At 33.9% G+C, this 25,723-nt stretch overlaps 1 protein-coding gene and 1 long non-coding RNA gene across 5 annotated transcripts in view; one reads left to right on the top strand and one right to left on the bottom strand.

Annotated features, from left to right (window-relative positions):
* Cfap299 (cilia and flagella associated protein 299) overlaps window positions 1–25,723 on the bottom strand; it is a 595,444-nt gene that overhangs the window by 5,847 nt on the left and 563,874 nt on the right. Inside the window, exons 5-6 of one of the 2 annotated variants that reach the window (XM_021260977.2) lie at window positions 13,640–13,769; window positions 372–8,227 (exon numbers count right to left, since the gene is read on the bottom strand). In XM_021260977.2, the coding sequence (XP_021116636.1) occupies window positions 8,177–8,227; window positions 13,640–13,769 (181 nt within the window). In that variant the 3' untranslated portion in view covers window positions 372–8,176. Of the gene's footprint in view, window positions 1–371; window positions 8,228–13,639; window positions 13,770–25,723 lie in introns of those variants that run through there. The other variant, XM_004847996.4, reaches the window with a different exon arrangement.
* LOC110349945 (uncharacterized) overlaps window positions 1–25,723 on the top strand; it is a 186,904-nt gene that overhangs the window by 68,576 nt on the left and 92,605 nt on the right. The window contains exons 3-4 of one of the 3 annotated variants that reach the window (XR_015452904.1): window positions 11,047–11,107; window positions 14,190–18,212. The exons of the other annotated variants lie outside the window; for them this stretch is intronic. This is a non-coding gene — a long non-coding RNA (uncharacterized LOC110349945). Of the gene's footprint in view, window positions 1–11,046; window positions 11,108–14,189; window positions 18,213–25,723 lie in introns of those variants that run through there. 3 annotated transcript variants of the gene reach the window in all.

Below are 25,723 nucleotides of genomic sequence, written 5' to 3'. Positions count from 1 at the left end.
CATGGATCCCAGGAGAATTTGTAGGATGTGAAGAAATAAAATGAATGGGAAATTTTGGAAATAAAATTTCTTGCCTTGGTTTTTAGTTCTTGAGTCTGAAAAGATGCTGAAATATTCCAAAAATGTTAGTAAAATTTGGCCAATATTAATTGGCTTGCTTTCTTAGCTTATTCTTTCCTTTGCTTATTATATGAAAGGCTTTTCAAAAATCTGTGTAACCTGCTTATATGCAAAGTTTCTGTGTATTACAAGAATAATTTTCTGTTCTTTGTATCCATTTATTACATTTTTGACTATTTAAGAAAAAAGAAAAAAAAATGAAAAGAACAAAGACTCCTCACTTATAAAAAGCTAAGGCTCTTTACAACCACATTAACATCTATGTTTATTTTTTTAAAATTTATTGTTTAAAATGTTTACTTAAATATAATTTTAGTATTTCTCTGACATTCTGAATTTATCTTAGTATCCAAATACTCTCTGAATTTTTTTCCTGACTTTCACCATTCCATAATGAGTTCTGAAGTATAGAAAAAAATTTACACTTTCAGTATATGTTTTACACTTAAAAATACATTTGAGATTTCCCAAAAGGGCCCTGGAAAAAAGTCACAAAAACTTTGCCTTTCACTTAAAAAGAAAGTGCTAAAAATAATTAGGTTTGTTTGAAGAATTCTACAGGAAGAACTGTAAAATCACAAGAGATACTCAGCTTTTCCCAGGTCAATTTGAATAAATAGGACATTATAAACATAAATATTTCAGAAATTTTACATGCTTTATGAAAAGCTCCTAGAGTTTTGTCATTGCCTTTAGTGTCTTACATATATTTATCCTCACAGAAAACATAGATCACAGTTCTTAGGAATATTCCCATCAAGTTTTCTTACATTTATCAGAGTTCTAGCAATGCTGTGACTGATGATGTTAGACAAAAACAGTACAATGTCATCAGCTATGTCTTCAGTTGTTGTTTAAACACTACGTATGTTGAGGCTTTACTCCAGACTTGCTGAATTACTTTACTTGTATTGATAATTATGCTTCAGGATTCTTCTGTGTCATATTTCAAGATTTTTCTCTTCATTAAAATTGTTTTAACACATTTTTTATTAGATATACCATTCACAGACTTCTAAAATAGATTTAATAGTTTTCATTAGAGATGCTTTCCCTAATTTTTTTTTGGTAGGGGCTTTATTCTTTGTTTTCTATGCCACAGAAAGAACTATAATTTTTATCTGCTGTATTATTCTCATTATGAGCCCTCAACTGACTGTTTACATTTGAAAATTGTTAATAATAACTCAAACACAGTCATTTTGGTTCCCAATCACTTACTAATAGTAGTATTTTACTTTAATGCTTTCCTGAAGTCTCTTCCAGGTAATGGGCCAGGATTTTTGCCTTCAACAAGCAGGGACAGTGTTAGAATCTCTTGGAAAAGGACTGTACCAGTACTTTAAACACTGATATTTCAAAGCTGAACTCACAGTCACTAGAGAGCTTGCAGGATTCTCTATGGACGGACTGAGTCAAGATTTCCAGGAATATTTTTAGGTCAAAACAAAGGGCAGAATATGATGAATAATGAGGTCTAGTAGAGCAGGAATTCGTTGCAATAGGACTGCATGAACCACTCAGAAAAAATTTCTTGTGACTATTTCCTCAGAATAGTGTTGATTTTTAAATGTTCTATTTACTGGATATATTAGAACATTCTTTTCCCTTCTCAATCTATGTATAACCCATAGAAATATAGTAGATTTTCCTTTTATAAACTGAAAGGCACCATTTTAAAATGATATCTGATTCCCAATTTTTTCTCTAGGATTTAGAATTTCTTCTTAAGCCTCCTTACTTTCAGTGACCATTTAATAATTTGCGTAAATTCAGTAAGAAGCACTTGTCCTTTTTACTAGAAGGTAATTGCACAAATTATAAAACTAAGGCCTTGTCTGGAATGTTACATTTGAAACAACATTAATTTAATCAAGTTTAACTTTTATGGAAGCAATGTCTATAGAGCCCTTCCAGGCAATTTGGCCTACTTCTGGCTGAAGGGTCTAATAATATGATATCTTATATGTAAGTAACTCCAGGGCACTTTGGGGACATGGCAAAGAGAACAATTACCCAAATTTATAGGTGTTACAAGTGAAATCTGGTACAATATAGAGAATTTCTCAGGCTTGGTTTCTTACCCCCAGGACAACAAGCAGAGTATAGAAGCTCAATTTGAGATTCCTTAAGAAAATTTCTGTGAATGATTTAATTTCTTTTTTAAAAAAATTATATGGCTTCACAAAGTAAATTTAAGGTGTCCTCTATTGTAAAACAATACTTTCCTATACCTATGTAAACAATGAAGTAAAAGTAATGCAATAAGCTTTGTTTTATGATCAAGAATAATCTTTTATTGAAGTTATTATGATAAAAATAAGTGAAGCTGTTGGGAAAATGTGAGAAACTTTGAAATGGGCAGAAAATCAAATAATGGGCATATGGATTATCCAGTACTTTATCATCTTTGTTCTCTAAGACAACTCTGTCACATGTAGGAAATTCAATAATCAAATAATTCTTTGCCAAGAGTGCAAAGTAATTATGTCCAATGGGATGGAACTTATTTTTGTACTGATTTTGACACAACCATTTTTGCATTTATTCATAAATTCATTTTAGAATTTCTTTTTTTATGTATAACTTTATTATCATTCACTAAACCCACATATATACAAAAATTAAAATTATTCAAAGAAAAGCAACACAAGGGAAAAAACTATAACAATATTCAAATATAATAGAACTCAACCAAAGCAAAACTGAAAAGTACTTAAACATTTTTCCATATGATTTAAAAAAACATCTCAAGCATTAACAAGATATCAAAGGATGTGATTTGTTTTAAAAACACTTTCAAAACTAATATTGAACAAATAGTGGTCTGCGAAAAAAATTCTAGTTAGTAGACACCACGTAGGCCAAATTTTGTTAATTTAAATTTCAATACAGTCATGTGACATGTGATGGAAATATAATCTGAGAAATATGTTATTAGGCAATTTCATCCGTGTGCATTGCAAAGTACCACACAGAATGCCAACTTCTAAGTGAAAACTGAGAAGGTATACATCAATCATCTGTGATGGCCCCTTGATATTATCCAAATACACAGTTAAACACGAGATACATGAGGCTACCACTGGCATAGCAGCACACTGTTTTACAGTAAACTCTTTTATATAAGTAGGATTATGCTTTAAAGGATGAAAAGCACAGCATGTTATGATAAGTACCTAAAATAGTAACAGTCATTTATCACACTATCAAGTATTGTGTACTGTACGTAGTTGTATGTGCTTCTTCTGGAAACATACCTTTCTCTCCTTTGATCTCAGTGATTCTTCCTTCCCAGCCCACTGATGAGCTCCAGCCTAGTCTCTATCTACATCCCTTTCTATAGTTTTAAACACAATCTATTTTAGAATTTCTCATTCCCCTTATGTCTCTGCTCCTTGAATGCTCCTTTGGCCCAGCTATAACATCTTATAGGTCCTTCACTAATTCATGAGTTAAAACATTTTTTGCACATGTTCATTTTCTGTCAATATGAGGATGACTAGTCTATCTTCTTTTAGAAGTTGTTTTTTAACATAGATAACAAGGGTGCAAAAAGCAGTCTCACATACACAACAGAAACAAGCAATGTGACAGGTTGAGAAAATGCAGCATGAAGAAAGCTCTCACTTCAAATTCACAGCACTGGAAGGAGGTGTGAAAAGACTTTTGCCTGAAGCCATTTCTAGGTCCCAGGAGAGACAAGACTTCAAGCCAAGTAGAAAATATGAGAAAATAAAATATAGTGGGATAAGACCAACAGTAATAAATTACTGAAAAATTGTAGTTAATGGAACAGAGTAAAGAGACTCCAACCTTGCTCCACCAAATCCAAGAAGAGTTTTAAATATAAATGTATGAACAAAATCATAAGCAAGTTTAGAAGAAACTTTGGATGAAATTTTTCCTATTCTTAGTATGAGAATCTTTTTTTAAAAAAAGAAACAATGAAAGAAATTAGAAAGCAAAGTCAGTAGTTTTTTTTTTTTTTCTTTTGGTACCAGGGATTGAACTTGGGACCTTGCACTTGCAAAGCAGGTGGTGGACCCACTGAGCTAAATACCCTGCCCCAAAGTCAGTAGTTTGGACCATATAAAAATTTTAAACTTCTTTTAACCATAAGCCATGATAAAGTTAAAAACAGATACCTAAATTGTAGTATGTTACAAGATTTCCTACCTATTATACATACAATATTTAAAAACTGATTTAAAAAACCCACTAAAACCTTATAGGAAAGTGAGTAGAAGGCAATGATAGACAATGATAGATGATGAAATACAACACCTAACACTTGTATGAAAGCGATGTTCATTTCCAACAATAAAAATGATGCCATAGAAATTTGGGCAGAAAAAGTCTTCTAAAGCATGGCAATAAAGAGAGCCCAGTGAATAGGGAGTCTTAAACAATGCAGGTATCGTCGTAAATTGATAAGTGTCTCACTGCAACTGAATTTGACAAAACTTTTCTAAAGCTTTACAAGGTATATCTCTTTTGACTTAGCAATTTCCATTTTAGAAATATGTCCAAAGGGGAGGAAAAGACTTCTATAAATTTGGTTGTAAAGAGTTGTTATTTGAAAGAAAACAGAAACATATATTAATGTCCATATATATGAATATTTTAAAATTATGACTAATTAATGGGACAGAATATTTCTATACCTTTATGATTTGCTTTTTTCATTCAATAGTGTATCTTGAACACTATTAATAATGGTACATCAGTAAACACAGCTTGAACATATTATTTCCTTGTATGGATGTATCACAATTTAGTCCACTTGCTGCCCAGTCCTGGACATAAAATTTCCAATTTTTAACTTGTGTAGCGAAAAATGACTATCCTTTGAGAACTTCCATGGTCACTGATATAACACACTACCAGGGAGCAATAATCATTTCTTGGGCACCTATGCAGTGGTAGGTATTTTAGATAATTCTCTTATTTAATCTTCACAAACAGCCTTTTATCAAATGACTATTTTAACAGATTTTTGCAAATGGGAAAACAGTTGGGGGCATCCTCACAGTGTCAAGTAATTTTCCCTAATCACAGAGCTAATAAAATCTTTTTAGCTCCAACTCCATGTATTTATTTTTTATTATGAGTAAGGTATGCAGTACATAATGATAGCATTCCTTCTGAGGAGTTGGTACATGTACATAACACATTGACTGTCTTAGATGGCTTTTTCTTGCATGAGCCATGATGGCCACTCCTTGGGCCTTTCCAAGGTTTTCTGCAGTACTTCCAGCCCTTCCACCTGGTTCCAGGAATTTGAGGGAGCTCTAGGGTCTACATTTCTTAAGTGGAATACCTTAAGCAATGAGGTAGTTTTTTGAATTTCCTGAAATACTACTGTGCATATGGTCATGTGAATATTTTTTGAGTTTCAAATACATCTAAAAAAACTTGTCATATTTTTAAAGTAAGTTAGATTTCCCAAAAGGATAGAATCAGTCCAGAGAACCTCATGTGCTTAAGAGGTAGTTTTCTGGGCTAACAAGTTGGGACTGGCAATTTGTTAATTTTTTTGTTAATACTAGTTTTTACTCTTGCTTTACCTATATAAGGCAATGCACATGACCAAGGCCACCGCTGTTTATACTGAGGATATCCCAGGTGACAGTAGTCACTTAGATGTTGTCTATATGAGGTCTTTCTTGTTAATGACCTTAATCACTATTTATGCTATTGTGGTCTACACTCTGATAACCATCAACATTATTCATCTTGTTTTGGAATTTTGATGCCTTAGATTGTAAGTGTTTGCTAGAATGGTGACTGGCTGAGGAGTCATGGGAGTAGATGCCTCTTTCACATTTTGAGACCAGAAAAATCCTTAAGGAAGAAAAATTCTTTCTACAGTCCTGAACTTCCAGGGACCCTGTGCCTGACTCATGGGCTTCCTTAAACACCTGTGTCTTTGTCATTAGGTATCAAGTCCTTAAGATAATGGAAGAAACATTTACTTTGTTCTTAGTTATTTCATCCACCAGGAAACTAACTCTCCACTCTTTCCCATATTCCTTGGTTTGTGATAACACATTTTGTAAAAAAGTGAGCAAGAACTGGTGCTAAATTGTCTTCCTTAAATCACTCCAGTCTTGTTTCTCTAGGTCATATTGCTCTTCCTGTCTCTGGCATCGTTTGATTAGGCTGCTCTAATAACTGGAAGCTTAAATGTAACTTTTTCTTTGTCATGTTTTGTAGGGATATGTACTTTTCACTGTAGACATTTAATTTGGATAGTGAAGGGTTATCATGTATATTCTCTTGTTACTAAGCATTAATAGATATATGTTTCAAAATTATATATTTAAGTTTTTTCTTTCCTCCAGCTCATCTTTCTTGTGCTACACTTCATGTATATTTTCATGAATTGGAAACTTTACAACAATGTGCTTATCTGTAGAGGTTGTTCCATAAATTCTGCATAATAAAATTAAAATCAGTCTTCCAGGTCAAAAGGAGGATATGATGTTTAAGTTTTAGGTTTAATTCATAAAAGCCAAGCTTTATTATGTAATTTTTAAAGTATTCCTTAGGCCCACTGATTTTAGCAGTAGTTACTTGAGTAAATACTTAATTTTTATGTGGTAGACTTTTAGTTCAGATATACCAGGTGATTGCCCAGGGGAGAAAAGGTTTAAAATCTACTTAGTATGTGGATGTTTTAAGGCTACAATCAACCAAACATTTAGTAATTTGGGCAGCAAAACCAGAAAGTTGGCAAGACTTCAGCTTTACTTCATAACCGTGACTGTGCCACAGTTAAAAACCAAGAGATCTCTAAGGAAAATCCAAGGGCCAAAAAGTGGTGCAGTGTCCCCAGCCCCACCGGCCAAGTATTAGGTCCATTTTTCAATAGAGTTTGAGGGGGCTTCCTTGATGACTTTGAAGAAACCATAGTCTTGCTTAAACTTATTCTAGGTAGTATGTTGTTTAGGGGACTTATTTTTAATATTGAAAAGAAAAAATATATAATCCCTCAAAAAAGACTGTAAAATTGAAGGTCTCAGCAGAGGATGGAGCTCCTGGAGATTAAACCTATACCATCTGCCTAAAAGATGCAGGAATGTTATGGGCTTACTTTTTGAGAAGTGCAGTTTCAAGCTGTGACAGGCTAGGTGGCAAAGGAAATTAAGAGCAGTCAGTGAGAGAGGCAAAGCACAGCACTTGGGTGGGAATTGCTGGCGAGGAGCAAAGAAGAGGAGACAGGAGCTGTGGGAAGATGCTGTAGAAATATTCCTCTTAATAAAAAAAATAAAATAAACAACACCCAGAAGAGATGTCTTTACTGATCAAATTTATTTTGTATTTTAAATATTGTTTACTTAGATTTTTTTTTTGCTTACAGAAAAAGAGCTTGACATACTTGTTTTTAGCATCTGCATACTATACAATAATGCCTAAAATAATAAAAATAATACCTAAAATAATAAAATAAGTGCTGCTCTCATTTATTCATGCACCTAATACATTGCCATTGCCTTGGACACCTAAAGTTCATATTCCAAGGCCCAGCAAAGAACCTCAAGATTCAATTCATTACCAAGCAGAGTAAAGTGCCACAGTCAATTATTCTGGTACTTTTCAGCTAAAAATATCTTTAGCTTTACATATGTTTCTAGGGCCTGAGATCCTAAAATATTTTAAAGTTAACCTCAAAAGTTTCCGAGATTATTCTTGGCCATACCATTCATTTCTTTAGCAAATAGTTAATATTCAATCTGTTCGTTTCCCAGATGTTTATTGAGCACCTACCATATGTGAGAATGATGCTAGTACTGGCAGTATAATAGCCAAACAACTAGAAAGACTTCTTACTGTTCCTTTTACAGTGTATCCTTTACAAGTCTCTGTCATATATACTGCTTCATTTAAGTCTCTGGAAAAACATATTTCATGAAGTGATTCTTAAGGAGGCAATGATAGCAAGAATGAGTATCAGCCCCAAATCCTCCACCTTCTATAACGATCCAAATAGCAGGGAAATAACAGGAATTTATCAGCTGAAGTATCTGGTGTGGTTGTATTTCTGTGAAGGTTATCCAGAAGTGGCATACGCTCTGTACTTTCTCTCCTTTTTATGCAGTCCCTAGAATATATAATTTAAAGTACTTAAAATTAAGGCTGTTGAATTAAATTTCATTTTATCAGATGGTGCATGATTCCTTTAAGTACAAACAGCAAGGTGAAGCAACAGCCAATACAATATTACAATGTAAGGCAGTAGATATCAAATCCAGCTAATCCTGAGGATCACATGGGCAGACTTTTAAAATATAGATTCCTGGGCTTAGTTATCTCTGGTTTCAATTTGATTCTTGAGGAACAGATCCTGAAGTTCTTCTGATTGGCCACTTTGAGGAGAAAGGAAGAGGAAATGCTTCAGTGAACTGAAAAGAATTGCTACCAATCAGTCCAGGTTGGGTTAGAGTTGATGAAGAACCCTTGTGATGAAAATTTGCATTCTGAACTAGCTCATTGTTATGGCTGAACAGCAATGAACAATTTTCACGAAGAAGAGCCCAGGCTTCTGTGTATAGTGAAGGGTAGTGACACATAAAGAAAATAGAAATAGATCCCACTAAAGCAACGCATAAACAACAAGCTCTGTGAAACAGTGCATCCTGAAAGATTATTCTATAGTGGTGTCTCTAGTTTCACCAATGTCCTCCACTTAACACAAACAACACCATCTCTGGGATCTCTGAATGTGGTTTGGTTTGCTTGTTTTAGCGTTAGACATTTAACAAGCAAGTATGTTCAGGAGGTGTTCTAGTACATCTTTCTTTTCTCAGGGTTGGGTGGAGTGAGATTCCCTCAAAACCTTTGCTGACAGATAAACATTTTCTAAGTTTTGTCTTTGCATGGTCAGGTAGCTAGAATACTGAAAACATCAATCTGAAATCTCTTAACTATAGCAGGACCCTTACTTCTTATCCTCTTGACTCGTTACCTGGGTTATTGTTAACTGCCCTTACCTCCAGTTTTTCCTCTCTAGTCAGTCCTGTTCTATACTATCCAGTCAGTTTAAAATGTGACTTTCACCTGTTATTTACCTGCACAAGAGCCTGGACATATCTCCCCTTTCACATCTGTCGCATCTAGTCCAAGCTCTTCATCAGCGCTGTTTGCAAAGCTTTTCCTGATCTTTTCAGGCTTAATCCCCACCTTACTCCTAAACTAATGTAGCAGCCAAACAGAACTATTTAAATTTTCCTTTGTCTTTTTTATACTTGTGAAATTTGGGTAATAATTTAATCCCAGGTACTGATGATCTCTCCCTCTCTGTAAATTTAACCCCTAATTATGCTTCAAGTCCTAGCTACAAGACAATATCCTTCAGTGTTACCTAAGATTTTCCCATGCTGTCTCTCATTAGCACTCTCCACTGGCTCCTGCCCCTAGATCAAAAGTCATCCCTTCTTCCACTGAATTCTCAAAGTATTTCTCTTTTCTGTAAATTTCCACTTATTGCCTTACATGACAGTTATGTTTTCACATGCTTATTTCTCTTTAAAAATCTATTAGTAGTTAAAGGGCAAGGGTTGAAGTTTTACTCTTTGCCTTCACTGTGTCTTATAATATTTAATTTTAAGCGGCATTGTTAGATTCTACTAATAATTAACTATACAACTTTGAGCAGGTCACTTAAAGTGAGTCTATTCACAAATCAAAAATATGTTTTAATTTAATAGTCTCATTGAGATAATTTAAATTACTTATTTCTGGGGCTACACAAGAAGATTTGAAAGCATGCACCAAAATAAAGATTTCTCCATAATTTCTACAAAACCTCTTTCCAAAGATAAATTCCCCCAATTTTTTTTCTGACTTATTTGGACGGATATAAAGTGGAATAGCTATACTCATTCTCACTATTGCTGATACATCAAATATTAGTAGCATAATCTACTCATTTTTATAGAATAGCACAATTATTACCACTATTTGTTTTGTGGAGGGAATGATCTATCCAATTATTTTTTCAATGTATATTTATTCAATATTTATTAACCAAGTACTTTTTCCAAGCAATAGGCTCTCAAGGACCTTTTCCATTTTAGCTAATGGGAGGAATACAGGGAGAAAAGCTGGTGTAAATAAGAATTTTTTTGCTTGTTTAACTATTGTGTACACTCTCTCTTCTCTCATCTTATTGGTACATCATGCCAGTTTTAGAGCACCTATATTGTGGTAAGACTCAGAGCAAACTTTCCCATGCTTAGTATTTTTAAAAGTTAAAAAAAAGCCTATATGATTTATTTGTGCACACAATACTGAGAAATAAGTGTAAAGTGCTTCCACTCCAGCCCTCTAAAGATAATACACTGGAAACATTTTGGTGGGTGTGAATTACTCAGACAAGCATTCTTCACTTAAAAATAGAAACTTGCCTTATTTGTTCCAGATGTTATACAGCTGCAGGGAAGTTAAAGCCAGTGGTCCTGTTTTCAATGCAACCAAACTCTTATTGCATTTGGAATTTCTTAGCCAATGAACTCATATTACTTGTTCTAAGACCTGCACAGTTTTCTTTTTCCACTCTTACCATTCACAAACAAGTGTGTTTCATGGGAAACACACTTCAGGATTAATGAGTCTACATCTGTGTTGTACAAAGGAAACACATCCTGTTTACCACTGTTTCAACCTTTCATTTATCTTGACCTCTTTAATTTTAAGCATAAAGTATTTTCAAGAGAGTAATTGAAATAAAAGGAAAGCAGGGCTGGGCTGTGTTCGCCACATAGCATTTTACGGCACCTTAACTGATAGATTTAGGAGATGCTCATCTTTGGAAGAATTTTAAGCACAATTGTTCAGAGAAATACTGAGAATAAAAATGGAATTCTTATCATTTAATTTGTAATTTTTAAAAAGAGACATTTTAGCTTATTCCTCCTATAGGCCTACAAGGAATGTTATATTGGATGCATGAAATACCAAACATCAAGGATCTTTGACGAGGGTGAGTAAGAAATCATGTGGGAAAAATTTTATACATGGTCCATAAAAATAAAATCTATATGTTACTTCACTAATATTTGAGACAGTATGCCAGATTTCTTGAACTGATTGCCTTTTTATGGAGAAAGTTTTCCTAAATTGTGTTCATAGACAAACTATAGCAGAATAACAATGGCTGGTTATTAAAGTATGTACTTCTGGATTCAGTGGAGCCAGGATTTCTGAAGATTCTGATTGGTGCTTTAGAGGGACTCTAGAGATCAGAAACAAAACAAAACAAACAAATAAAACAAACCCCCATCTTCCAGTTGTTAGCATTAAAATGTAGGAAGATTAATTGAATTTATCAAGGCTATGCAGCCAATTAATAGCAAAGTAAGGCATAGAGATTAATTTACTGATTGCTATTCAGGGTCAATACTTCTTTCCAGAAAATCTGACATTAATTTTTAATCTTCAAAAATAGATAATTAAAATACAAGTATAAAATATAACACAAGTAAAATAAAAAGTATCCAAATATCATGAAGTATTTGCTAAATAAGCCTTTATTTTTATCGCTCATTAACTAACTCCTTGTTCTTTAAGATTTGGAAAACTTTCCTTCACATTCAAGTATTTTTCTTCTAGAAAACAAGAGGAAAATGTTATATTTCCTGTATTGTTGATTAAATCTTTGAAATTTCCATTGTTCATTATTTTGAAAGTGAAAGTGTTAAAGTTTTTTGAACCATGTTCAAGTTAATAGTTTGCATTCAATAATGTGCTTCTAAGTCCATAAAAATAATTCATGACATACATTCTTGAACTATGCCCTTTTAAAAAATAGATCCATGAAACAGGTTAAATATGATGTCTTTTAAAACTGATTAAAAATTTGTTTTGCATGTCTTCACGAAACTATTAATAATGTTACACTTACGTATATAGTTTAGCATTCCAAAGAAAATGATTCTGAATATTATTTGTAAGTTTAATGAAAGTTTAAGTTTTGTATACTTGTTGCAACTAATCACATTTTGACACTCATTAGTAAGGAGGCACTACTGGAGAGCAAGTCTGCTGATAAATATTTTTGGTACTCACAGATCCATAATAAATATGGCTCTAGAGATTTTCTGATCTAGTACCTTATTTTACTTAGAAGCCTGAGATCAAAATAGAGCAGTATTCTTTGAAAAGAGGTCACATTTGTCAGAAACTGCTAGTTGTCCACTCAACCTCGCTTTTTCCTGTCCCATAGAAAGCTAACACAAGGTGTGTGGCCAAGGCCACTTGAAGAAAGATTACACTTAAGAGTCTTCAGTATGGTTAGAAGTGGCTCTATTCTTACAAGGGGACGTGTAAGAATGACTGTGAGGGACTGTTTGGGAAACTTTCTTAAAAGGCAGCCATAGCAGGTCTTTTGTATCCCTTCATCCCCACCGCATCAGTTCTGGGGATGAAGACCACTCTGTCCAAATGACTATGGAGCTGCCAGCCCAACCTTGGTCTGCCACTCTCTAGACTCACATGTGGGAAAGAGGTTTCTATTCTGTTTAAACCACTGTCTTGAATTTTCTGATACTTGCAGACATAATCCATTTCTTGCTATAGAATTTCATTCATTTATTCTTTGGACACATAGTTACTGAGCACTTCAATAGCCAGGAACTGTATTAAGTGGATATGAGAGAAAGAATTTTGATTTTGAATCTCTGAATTGTTTTTTAGAAAAAAAAGTAAAACCCTGATTCTTCTTTCTTACTTTTGATTAATCCTTGCCTCTACACTAACAAATATCCTGTAATTCTTATTTTCTTCACTCTAAAGGAATATTTTTCTTGTCTTTGGATTATAGACTGATATTATCATATGAATGTGAATAACTTATTCTCAAAAGTTTAAAAAAACCCCACACACCTAAACAACCCAAGTACACAATAATATTAAGCAAAGTCTCAACTTTCATCCCCAGACATCAGGTCATGATAAACAGTCACAATGCAATAGCAGTTTTTGAAAATACATTAGATAAAAATTATTATTCTTTTAACTAGTTCAAAATATTATGGGTCATGCTTTTAAAATATATAAATGTGTTTTCTAAATGAACATTTAGACATATGCTAATGGCCATACTTTTATCAGCCTTAGCCACACAGAGAGAGATGTTATAATTCTGGGTACAAATGTGAGATTAGAGTCTCGCTCCCCTAAATAAGTCACCTCCCTACCAAAAGCAAACTCAACTGGATATCTCCAGGATCAGGGTAAACAAAAAAGTGTCCACTGGTTAATCTCTTTCTGTTGCTGGGAATGGAGAAGTGTTCCCACCTGTACAGTCTATTTAAATTCCCCCTAAACTCTTTCATTAATTTCTGAAAATTAATTAAGCTGTGGAGTTTTTTTTTTAAAAGAAAGTACACACTAAGCTTTAAAAGTTTTTTATTTCTAGTGTAGAAAATCTTAAATGTGTCAGCTATTCAATTTTTGAATAATTGTAGAAATTCAATAGAATTTGAAAAGATATATAAATATGAATCAGAATTACCTTTGGGTCCACATTGAGAATTTTTCTGTCTTTTTTATATTTGAAAAGTAAGCCATCTGGATTATCATCAATCACTTGATAATTGGGACTTGAATTACAAACAGCCACCCGACTGTCCCAGTTGTAAAAGCTGCAAAAATAAACATTTACAAAGATTTAAGCTGTCTAATACATTAAGTTAATAAATGTATTTTAGAAAATATTTAGGGAAGTTCAGATTTAAGGTAAATGGATAGGAACAGCATGTATAACCATATAGAAAACATCTGAGGTTTAAAATCTTGCAGAGGGAATGAGACTGGCTTATCCTCCAATCATTTAGATACATATTTATAATGATCTTGCCTGAATTTCTGGTTTGGACACAGTAAGACCTAGGATCTATTCCAGTATTATATTCATAGGAAGTCAAGAGGCAAATTGATGCAATTTAGGGTTATTAGTTTCCTTGCAAACTCTTCAGGGTACAAAGTGACTGTTTACTGGAAGAGAAAGCAGGTTAAGACACCTCTATATTCAAGACAATTTCAAATTAATCTATTTCTTTCAGGCTTTCCTTTTCAATATATGTCCCAGGAAACTGGGTAACTATTCGCTTATGTGTGGTCACCATAGTGCAATACCCCTATGAAGCTGCTGTCACTCACAGACAAGGCAAGGACAGGAGGCAAGGTCAACCAGCAAGACCAATGTCCTGCAATCAATACATCACGTGGATCCTATTTCAACCCAAATCTGTGTTTCAGAGCACACATATCCTCTTTTGGTTATTCATCATTGCATTCTAGCATTTTATCTTTTTAAAAATCTTCTACAGAAACTTTGTATTTTTCCACACATTGTTTTATATTTACTTGTCAAAACTGAATATAATACTGTTATTTGAATTGGAAGAATTCTCAATGTACTTATATTTTTGTGTATTTCATTTCTATTAACACATTTCTAATATGATGTTTGCCTTTAAAATAACAGGCACAGAGATATCTCATATATAGCTTATGAGCCATTCTACCTTTGCAGTATTTATTTTTAATCAGTTTTCTGTGATAATGTTTCTGGATTGTTTTACTATTACTCCCCTCCTTCGAGTGAAATAATTTCATTTAGTAAACTCACTCTGAATTATATTGATTCTTGAGGCATCAGTATTGCCACTTTTATCTTATTACCTGAAAATGTAATATTTTTACAATCAAATTTTTTAATACTCGGGACTGATTGCATAGATTATATATTTTATATCATCAGGATGGGGGATAGTCATGGGGACTGTTCACTCCCATTCTCTACTACTATCTTACGGCTAAAATATAGAACATCTGCCCTTTCTGAGGCACAGAGAAAGGAAAAACATTTTTTTCAGCTATTTCTGTGTGTTAGAGTTCACTAGAGAAGCAGATTTTTGGAAAAATGCAAAATGCCTGTCTGTGCTCTGGAAAGCGGAAGGATCCAGTCTAAGATGGAAGGCGTGGAGGTCACTGAAGTTTGGTGCGAGTTTTTGTCGGAAAGTTAAAGGGAATCTATGCTGGAAGCCTGAAAGAACTGGAGACTAACATCCAAAGGAAGTGGCAAAGACCAGAGCTCCTCTGAAGAACAAAGGACAGACTTTCTTCTTTTTTCCTTTTGTATTTTGTCCAGGCTGCAAACATATTGTTTGATGCCACTCACATCAGGGGTGAATTACTCCTCTTCAGTTTGCAGCCTCCATGTCAGTCATCCACAGGCACACCAGCACTGTGTCCAATAATCCTATAGGTGTTTCTTCATCCATTCAAATCGCCATATCACAATTTTTAACAACTCTCTTTACTCAGTCCACCTTAAAGAAGCAGGCAAAACCATCTGATTGATGAATTGAGAAAAGAAGGGGAGTACTGATGTTCCTTTAGGTCCTCACTTTAGTTGGTCTTCACTTACCACGGCAAGTTCAGCCCCTAATAGGTAAAGGCAGGGAAAGTGCCAATGGTTCTGATGATAAATTCAATTCAGTAGTGAATGTATTTGCAGCTAACTTGATTCTGGATCCACCAACCTGGGTTTTCTAATTCAGTTTAATCCACAAGAAAGAAGATAATTTAACTTTCATTTTAATGGGCCATTGCTAAATTGGAATAGGGGACATGATGCGATTTTCAATTTGACATGTATGTCTCTCTAAATAATTGTTTATGAAATATGTAGATATAGATAATCTGAGCAAAATCCTTGGATCATGCCTATGCTTAAGGTGACATAGTTTATATCGCACATTTTTATCCTGTTGTTCAAACTTCAGATTAAAAGCTTTATGGAAATCCAGGTAGATTTCATAAAAAATACTCTCTACATAAAAAGCTAATTTGCATAGCATGCAACACTTTTGAAGAATCAATTTAGGTTGTTTGACAACTTTTATTCTCCACTGGGGTGAGAAACAGGCTTAAATTCATGTGTCAATTCTAATAGCTAAAATTATTAGTTCAGTCATTTCTTTCTTTCTTTCTTTCTTTCTTTCTTTCTTTCTTTCTTTCTTTCTTTCTTTCTTTCTTTCTTTCTTTCTTTCTTTGTACCAGGGATCAAACTCAGGACCATGCGCTTGCGAGGCAGGCAGCGAAACCACTGAGATAAATCCCCAGCCCTAATGCAGTCATATCTTGATTCTGGACTGTTTGGAAATTCTTCGAATTTAGCATTTCATGCATTTTGATGCAAACATTTTTGAGCCTATACTCACTGTTTGGTACTCAAGGTACAAAAGCTAGAACTTATTGGCGTTGATTGCATCACAACTCACTACACTTTCCAGCCAAAACAATTTGCATGATACTCTTCATTTCCAGTACTCATGATTCCTCTTGGAACCAATCAACAGGAATACTAAGGTATTAAATGAAGACAACTAACAATTACAGCTGTTTAACAGTTACCTGTGCTAGGTATGGATGGGATGCTTCTAATTTGTCTCCTTTAATCTTATCACCAATCCCATCAAGTAGATATAAAATGACTCATATACACACACAAAACTGACAAGGAAATGACGTCCTTTGGATGCTAACATTAGATCCTGACCTCAGAGCATGCTCTGTCAAACACACACACTCTTTTTCCTCCTACATACTATTAGTTATGGCTACCCAAAGCTCTTCTACAGGTAATAGTAGCTGCTTACCCAAATACAAGTCTTTACCTTCTATTTGGATAGACCTGCAGGCTAGAGTCCATGCAGCCATGTAGTAGGAATTTAGGCAATGGAATATGGGCAGAAGCGATATTTGCCACTTCTAGCCTGAACCCACCAAAAATTTCGATGCTGTTTCTTACATGAGCCAGCTGGAATGGAGATGACAAGGTTGGAAGCCATGTTGAAGGTATTTGGAGTTTTGTGGAGCATGAGGACTAAAAAGATGAATTTACAAAGAAGATGACTTGTTATGACCTCTAAATTGTTTGAAAAAGGAAGTGGGAAATTACACAAGGCTACAACACAAATATGGACAAATGATTGTTTCAACATTATCTGCCAATGAATTTCTCCTGCAAGCAATGATTTGTGATGCTTTTTTTTATTATATATTATTTAAAAAGTGATAGTATATATTTCTAGGCTTTTCCTATGGCATACATATTTATAACAGTGCTAAATAGATGACTTTATTCTAGCTTTGCAGAATATTTAATATTGGACAGATTAAAATTTAAAGTATGAACCTCACAAAAATAAGTATTCATCTAGTCCTATTTGCTAATTTTATTGTGATGAATTTCAGATTGTATTATTTCCCTCAATCATTTGAATTTTCATTGTCAAGATATTTAATCTTCAGAGCTTAGAACCCCAAGTAGCAGAGAAAATAATGTATATTATTTGAATGAATTAACTTGTTTGGAAGAAATGATTTTTTCAGAGTATTCTTAAGGGTTTCATACTTTTGATTGTTATTATAATTGAATATTTACCACTTTATTAAGATGATAATTTCTAATTTTATGTAATATATTTTTATGTAAATATGTATCTTGCATATATGTCTATGTTAAGAGAAGTTTGTACGTATTTCCTACCATTTGTTTTCCTAGTTGATTTTCTGGGTTTCTAAGTATTCAATTATTAAATGATAAAAATATTAGTGCAGATAGGTGTATGGTGTCTTCATTTCCAAAATGTGGTTTCTAAGTTTTTTTCTTTTTCTCATTTATGTAAATACATATGTATGTATTATGTATGTATGTTTTATGACCACATGTTTGTAGCAGTACATAATGATTGCATTCATTGTGGGGAGTTGGCATATATACATAACATATCTTAATCCTTTTTTCATTCCCCTCCCCTCTCCTCCTTTCCTCCTTCCTCTGTCTCCTGGTCCCCTTTCATATTTTGTTGAATTGATGAGAAAAATAGAAAAAAGTAATTATAAGATAAAAAGCATGGAGTTAAGGTGAGGCATAAAAGTAAGGTATTTAATTTTACTGAGCGATTTTTCAAATTTTTTTATTTTTTTATTTGGTAGATTTCAGTGACAATTTTAATTTTTAAAGACAAGCTAAAAAACCTTCAGTTTTGTTCTTATCACTATAGCTAAGGTATCCCTTTTTTCCAGGTAGATAATTTAAATTGATTTATTTTTATAAAATCTGGAATAAAAGATAATATAAATCTATATCATTTGAGGCATTTGGTATATTTTTGGCTCATTTTGGGTGGACAGGGAACAAGAGAGTAAGTGCATGATAACATGACACTTTCATAAAATGTGAGTTATTCAGTTTAATTGGATAATGAAAGGCACTGGATGTTAGAGAAGATGATGCTAGCAGACAGATCATAGTGGACCTTATATGAAATAGGATGATAACTGGAATTATTCCTAAGAAATAGAGAGGCATGAAAAAAGATTTCAGCAATGAGATAGTTTGATAAAAATGTAATTTCAGAAAGATAAATGTGAAAGCAGTGTGACAATTATTTTGATAGTGAGAAAATCTCAGTAGCTCAGGCAATTCTGAAATGTACATATGGATGAGCATGAGGATCTGGATTTGAAAAGACACTAATCAGTGGAATGGAAGGACTCAATGGTCATGTGAGAGATGAAGATGCAAGAGGAGTCTAGGATTCATCTAAGGTTTCTGGTTTAGGTTCTTGAATTAATGGAATCATTTAATAGGATATTAATTATAAGAGAAGGGATAGATTGCAGAAGGTATGGTATAGCTCACTTTAGAAAATTTTGAATTTGAAATCTCCAAGAAAATAAAAGCAGGGATCTTGGTTTGTGTGGTGAATTGTTCTGTTTCCAAAACTTTTCAGCTCGTGGTAGACACTGAATGCATATTAATTGCATAAATGGATAATGAGTGAATTTATGAAGGTTAGAAAATTCTCTAAGATGAAATAATAGATTTGGAAGTACCAGTGCGACTTAAACTCAAAGGGGTGACTGATGTGGCAAATAACACACAGAGAAGGATGAAAGTTGGTAATACTAATTTTACAAGGAAGGAAGGAGATTTAGCAAAGGAGAGTAAAAATATATAATCTGAAACCAGCAATATTCTGAAATCAGAAAGGAGCAGGAGAGACTTATTTTATCACACAAACTAAAGAAATGTAAATAGATTTAGAAAGCACACTTCAAGAAAGATAAGAAAGGAGCTGGCAGTGTAGCTCAATAGCACAGGGCTGGCCTAGTGTTATGGCTTGTAGCTAGATGTCCTCCCAAAGCCTCATGCACTCATAGGTGGGGCTTTTGAGAGATGGCTGGATCTAGAATGTAATTCTGGAATTAAATGTGTGATGTTGGGATCAAGGATGCCCCACCTTGGGTATAAGTGGTGGCCTAGATGGAGTGTAGAGGACAGAAAGAAACCTGCTGATACTTTGCTACTTTGCTTTTTGCTGCCTTCCCTGCCCTGCTTTGCACTGGATTGTTTCTCCTCTGTGATGCCCATCTGCCATGCCACCCTGCCTGAGAGCCAGCTGACTATGGACTGAAACCTCTACAAACTGTGAGGCAAGATGCACCTTTTCTTCTTCAAATTTGGTTGTTTGGTATTTTTGTCTCAGCAACAAAAAGAATAACTAAGACACATAGCATGTGTGAAGCTCTAAGTTCTATACCCAGTACTGCGAAAAATACCAGCCAACCAACCAACTCAATAAATAACCAAAAAAAAAAAAATAAACAAATACACAAGTGACAAGTAATTCATAAAGTAGTAAGATATGAACACAGTCCACCAAAATTGAATGGATATTGCAGGAAGATTGGTTGCAATAAATGTGGTGGAAGCAAAATTTAGGTTATACAGAACAAAAAGAAGATGAGAAAAGATTACTGAATAAAAACACTTACTTTAAAGGAAACAAGAAAACTGGATAACACTTGAGAAGCGTATAAAAATTAAGGAACAAGGTTTATTTTTCTTAAGATGGAATATTCTCCATAATATGAAGAAGAAAAAGTCTATCTTAGCTGTGAAAAGATTTTGTCACAGAAAATTGTGTATGAGTAGATATACAGTGGATCCCTGAAATTTGTGGAAATTACATTACCAGAGCACCCATGAATTGTGAAAAACTCTGAATTTCAGATATGGTCAGAAAATTCCTATAAATGCCTATTTTTATAGTTTAAGCCCTATATATGCTATAACTCCCACAGTTATATAATTTAATTTAATAAAATACTGTATTAATAAAACCTTACAAGATGTGGAGAGTTCTGCTAGCATTTTAGGGATCTTAAGACTTTAAGAAGAAAAAAACCAAGAGTATTCCAGATAGTTACACAATGTTTAGTAACCTGTTATAACATGGAATGCTGGTGCATCTGCCAGAGATGGGTTACAGGGCAGCAAACAGTAGCAAGGAGAACTGAATAACACCCTTGGATTGGCTATTTGCAAATTTCCGCCAGCGCCGCCCCCCCCCCCAAATTGTAGAGGTTTCCATGAACAATTATTAGTTAGGTTCTAAGGAAAAATCCAGTAGCAACTGGTCCATGAACTCTGAACTGTACTTTCACAGGAGTATACTGTATCTAATATGCAACAGCATGGTGCTATTTCTTTATGTATGTAGACATTTAGTTTTAATAAGAAGATTGCATATTTTATTACTCTTGTAGATGAAAAAACTAAAGCTGAGAGAGGATAATTAAAATTGTCACTTCATATATCTAGTATGTGCTAAAGTCTCAAGCCTGGACTGTAGAATATAAAACAAATTCTCTTTTTATCTGCTTTTCTTTGATTACTTTTAATTGACAAAGTAATTACTATTTGTTAGTTCAGTTACACTACTGTTTTGATCTTACTGAATCCTTGAGATCCTCGACTTATCTTTATTGTCCTAATGTACAATCATTTTCTTTATGCCTTTACTTATCCCAGATTCACAAAACACTTGATCATATATTCAAATTTCTTCTCTATTGATTCTACTGAAAAATGCCAGTTGTTGATCAACTGAAACAGCTATATTCTCTGTATCTGTGAGTCTTCTGGTAGCATCCTGAAAATAACACACTTGTACCATCAGTGTAATCCTAAACTCCCATTCCCTAGCTCTAGCTGGGTTCCTTACACTGCAGGGTAATTTGTTAAATTTCTCTTCCCATCTTTCTTTATCAGCTCCATTACATTGATCATGTTTCTTATTCCTTCACTTTCTTCTCAGAAGATGACTTTCCTTTCACTTCATGAAGAAAATAAAGGACATTGAATAGAAACATGAACAACATGCCATCATTATCATTGAGAACTATAATTACATTAACAATATTTGTTGCCTTCATACATTCAACTTAATGGTAGGATCCCCTTTTTCCTTTCCCAGATAAAAACTACCTCCACACATGTTCCAAATTTAAACTTCTATTACTTATTTACTTATTTCAAATACTTATTCCAATTTTCTCTTATGTAACTACTCATGTCACCACAAGCTTTTGCTCTGAACTAGAAAATACATAAATGAACCAAATTAAACAAAGGAAAAAAGAAAGAAAGAGGAAGATAACAAAGGGAAAGAACAAAACAGAAAAGAGAAGATTAAAAGATTTCCCAAACCCATATTATCTCCAAGTTGTCATATTTCCATCATAATACATTACAATTAAATCCATGTTCTCTATGCCAACATCCCCAGCCCCTGCTCAGCTCAGTTTTCCCACCTAAGCAGCTAATTCATGGTACCTGCTCAACTGCACTTTACAAGATGAACTATACATAAGCTCTTCAATCATAACATATCAAAAATATTTTTTTCTCTAAAACTCATTTTCCTTGATATAATCTGTATATCAATACATGGTAAATAAATTATTATAACTAAATTATATATATATAGCTATCTATGCCACTATTATTTATGGTCCAATTGATTATAAAAATGCTATTTTCACTTATTACAGAGATAATAAAGAGGTGACAAGATAAATTATTTTAAAGGGAAATTACGAGAATTGATCTAGAACACCTATCTAGGACTTAAGAATTCTAAACTCTAATGCAGTGGTTTCATTTTTCTCTTGTCTTCAGAGGTTGAACTATGTATCACCAAGGCTCTTTATAATGCTACTATTCTATGATTACAAAAGCACCCTTTGATTTATTGAGTCTTTACAGATTTTTAGGGGGGATTGGGCCTCAATGCTCACATCTTGAAAACTGTAAAAATAGTCTAGTGTAGTGGGAGATAGAAACAAGAAAAAGGGGCAGGGTTCAAACCTGGGTACAGATTTTACTGTCTTGTGACAAGAGGCCTGCTCATGAACCTGTGGGAAATGTCATCTACACTGCCCAGCAGCCTCAGCATTCTAATGCACCATAAGATGGCACATATAAGTCTCTGCTGAGAGTGAAAACAAATTCTCATAGGCAGTATATGCATATCAGTACAGGCTCAAGTCTGCAAGATTGAGAAAGGGCAAATTACCTTGAAAACTTCAGGGAAGCCATTGGGAAGAAAAGTATGAGATTCTCAGTTCCTGGTTTGATTTAGCAGTTTCAAAAGACAGCACACAATCCCAAGACATCTCCCTCACCTCAGAGAAGAAGAAAAGTGGGCTGGGTACACCCATAGAAAAGGCCTAAGAGATCCTCAAACTCCCTAGTCAGGCTAACTGGTGAGACACTCTTTCATGAACCCAGACAGTAGAAACTGGAGGGTAGTACTCCTCTTTCAATGCAAAAATTGCAAAAAATTCTATACATTAAGGAAATAATGCCATTACAGGAAGAAATAATGCCATTATAGGAAGAAAAAAAAGTAGCTGACTCCAAAGAAATTTCTGACACAGAATTAAAAATAATCATCTTAAAGAAACTCAGAGAACTAGATGAGACAATAGATTCACAGCTAAATGAAATCAGAAAAAAATTAATAAAATGAAAAATTCAACAAAAAATGAGAGATCATAAGGAATGAACCAAAAAGAAATACTGGAGCTAAAGACTGCAATGACTGAGCTGAAAAACTCATCATAGAATTACAACAGCTGCCACAATAAAGCAGAATGAAGATTGAGTAAACCCAAAGACAGATTATTTAAAATTATCCATTCAGAGAACTAAAGAGAAAAAATGAAAAAGAGTGAAGAACACATGGAACACTATCAATGAAACAGTATATATAACGGGAGTATATATATATTAAAAATGGGAGTTTCAGAACAGAAAGAGAAAATCCTTACAGAAATAGTATGAACAGCATAGGCAAGGAATTACACATCATGATCAAGATCTAGGATTTATCCCTAGAATATATGATGGCTCAATGTATGAAAATCAATAAAGGTGATATATCATGATGACAGAATTAAGGCTGAAAGTCTTATGATCATTTCCATAGATCCAGAAAAAGGAATTGAGAAAAGTTAACATCCTTTCATGACAACAAACAAACAAACAAACAAAAGTAACCCTACAAATTTCAGGGAAGGAAAAGAGAGTAGAGGAGGGAAGTGGAAAGATGAAGAGGGGAGAGGAGAGTCAAGAGGAAAGGAAGGGAGGAGGAGAGAAAGGGAGGAAAATGGTGAAGGTAAAAGAACTATCTGAGGTGATGAGTAAGTTAATTAGCTTGAATATATATATATATATATATATATATATATATATATATAACAGTAGTACATCTTAAGCATACAGTTTTTTTAAAATTGGCAAAGCTAGATTTTACATCAATCTTGTGGAACATTAATTATTATATCACCCTTTTTTTCTGTGTGTGTAAGCAGAATGGTCTTAATTTTATTGTCTAAATAGGGACTCTTGAGAAAGAAAGAGGTTGGTCCTAAAGATTGTGCCAAGACAGGAAACAGTAAGCCCGGACTATCCCAGAGAAAACTGAGATGTGTGGTCTCTACACCTACTAACCATTTAAACATGGCCAATTTAGAATTGATTTATCCAATGTTTGTATAAAATACTTCCAAAGTTTTGCCACAGATTTGCCAAAAATATAATAATGATGTTTAAACAATGCTCAAACATGTTTTTTTATGGTTGATCTTTTTTATTTTATTTTATTGCTGTGGAAAAATTATATTACATAGAATTGCAATTGTGGTACAGAGACATGAAATTTAATATAGAATAACAAATACTCCTGTTCTTTTTTCTATTTTTAAAATAATACTACAGCAGTCAAACATTCTATAATAAAATGGTTCTGAAATATCATATTTAAAGTAAAAATATATGTTTAGTTATTTTGGTTGGTAAGAATATGAAATTTATAGGTTAGTGCTTTTATGTTAGTTAATTTGGCTCATATTCATGGCTATATTGTATCTCTAATTTCAATCAGCTATTTAATAAATGCATATGCCAGGTGGGATAACTACAGAAAAACCCACTGTAAATATTAGAGAAATAATTGTGAACATTAAAAGTCCTAGTGATGGATAGTCTCAAAAGGGTTTAATTCAAAACAAGTTGAGTATCTATTCTGTGTCAGGAATACTTTTTAGTGCATAAAGATGAAAAGAAATAGCTCTTACCTTCAAGGAACTTGTAATCTATGAGGAGTCCAAAATTTGAGCAAAGATAATAATATAGTGTGAAAAATTATATAATAGAAATTTACGTCACGTATTTTGGGGCTGTAGGAGCAAAAAGAGAAATGTATTTCTAATGGGATATTTCTGATGGAAAGCTGCAAGGCCAAATGTTTTAGATAATTAAAGGATAATAAAAGTTATCTTAGATAAGAATTGAAAAATGTACATACATCAGCATCAACCACTATGACACTGCACACAGGGAGAGGGAGGATGTTGAAGGTAAATTGTTGTTGGTTGAGAATTAAGTGTGAAAGTGTCTCTGACAAACAGCAGAAACATATAGGCATGTCTTCATTTTGGGGTGGTGGGGTCAGAGTGCAGGAAGCAAGGAGGGCTGTTGGTGCTGCCTTTCCTGTCATGATAAGGGAGATAAATAGAAGGGATATTTATACTGCCAGTTGCCATCCCTCAAAGTTCTCACCTTGGTAAGATTGCAAATACACACTCTCCTGGCTTTGTCACAATGAGGCATGCCTTGTCTTGTCAAGTCAGTGGATGATTGTGGAAGAAACTGAGGGGCAGGTGAATAGACTATAACATGTGAAACACTTGACATCGCAGGACCTCATGGATAAAGAATAATACAACCCAGTGGGGAGATGCCTTAATCACCACCAAGGATCTCCTTGTTCAGAGTCCTGATGTTCTGATGAAGGGTTTCAGAATGGCTTCCATGCTCCTAATCTGTAAGCTGACCTCCTCCCTGGGACTCTAGTCATCTGGTAGGACATCTGGAATGAGTCATTGCTAGTTCAAGCATTGGGGAATGGATAAGTGATAATAACAGATATATCCATTTCCAGACTTCCCCATAGAAGGGCTGCAGAGATAGATCTGTGAGTTACACAAAGCTTTATATAATTTTACAATTGAGAAGTATTAGAAATATTCTATATTATTTCCTTGCCAATCATGGAGTGAGAACCTCAGTCAATTAAGAATGCCACTAGCTAGTCCCATAGCAGTTGGGTTCTATGGACATTTGTGGTGAAGAGGCTACATAGAACTCTTCCTCAGAGCAAGACCCTGA

The sequence above is a fragment of the Heterocephalus glaber genome, unplaced genomic scaffold (assembly GCF_053883595.1).
Source record: "Heterocephalus glaber isolate CG9 unplaced genomic scaffold, H.glaber_assembly_v1.0 deba00001454, whole genome shotgun sequence".
In the NCBI taxonomy this organism is placed as follows: domain Eukaryota; kingdom Metazoa; phylum Chordata; class Mammalia; order Rodentia; family Bathyergidae; genus Heterocephalus; species Heterocephalus glaber.
The sequence above is the reverse complement of the archived record's forward strand: the minus strand, read 5'-3'. Positions and strand labels throughout refer to the sequence as shown.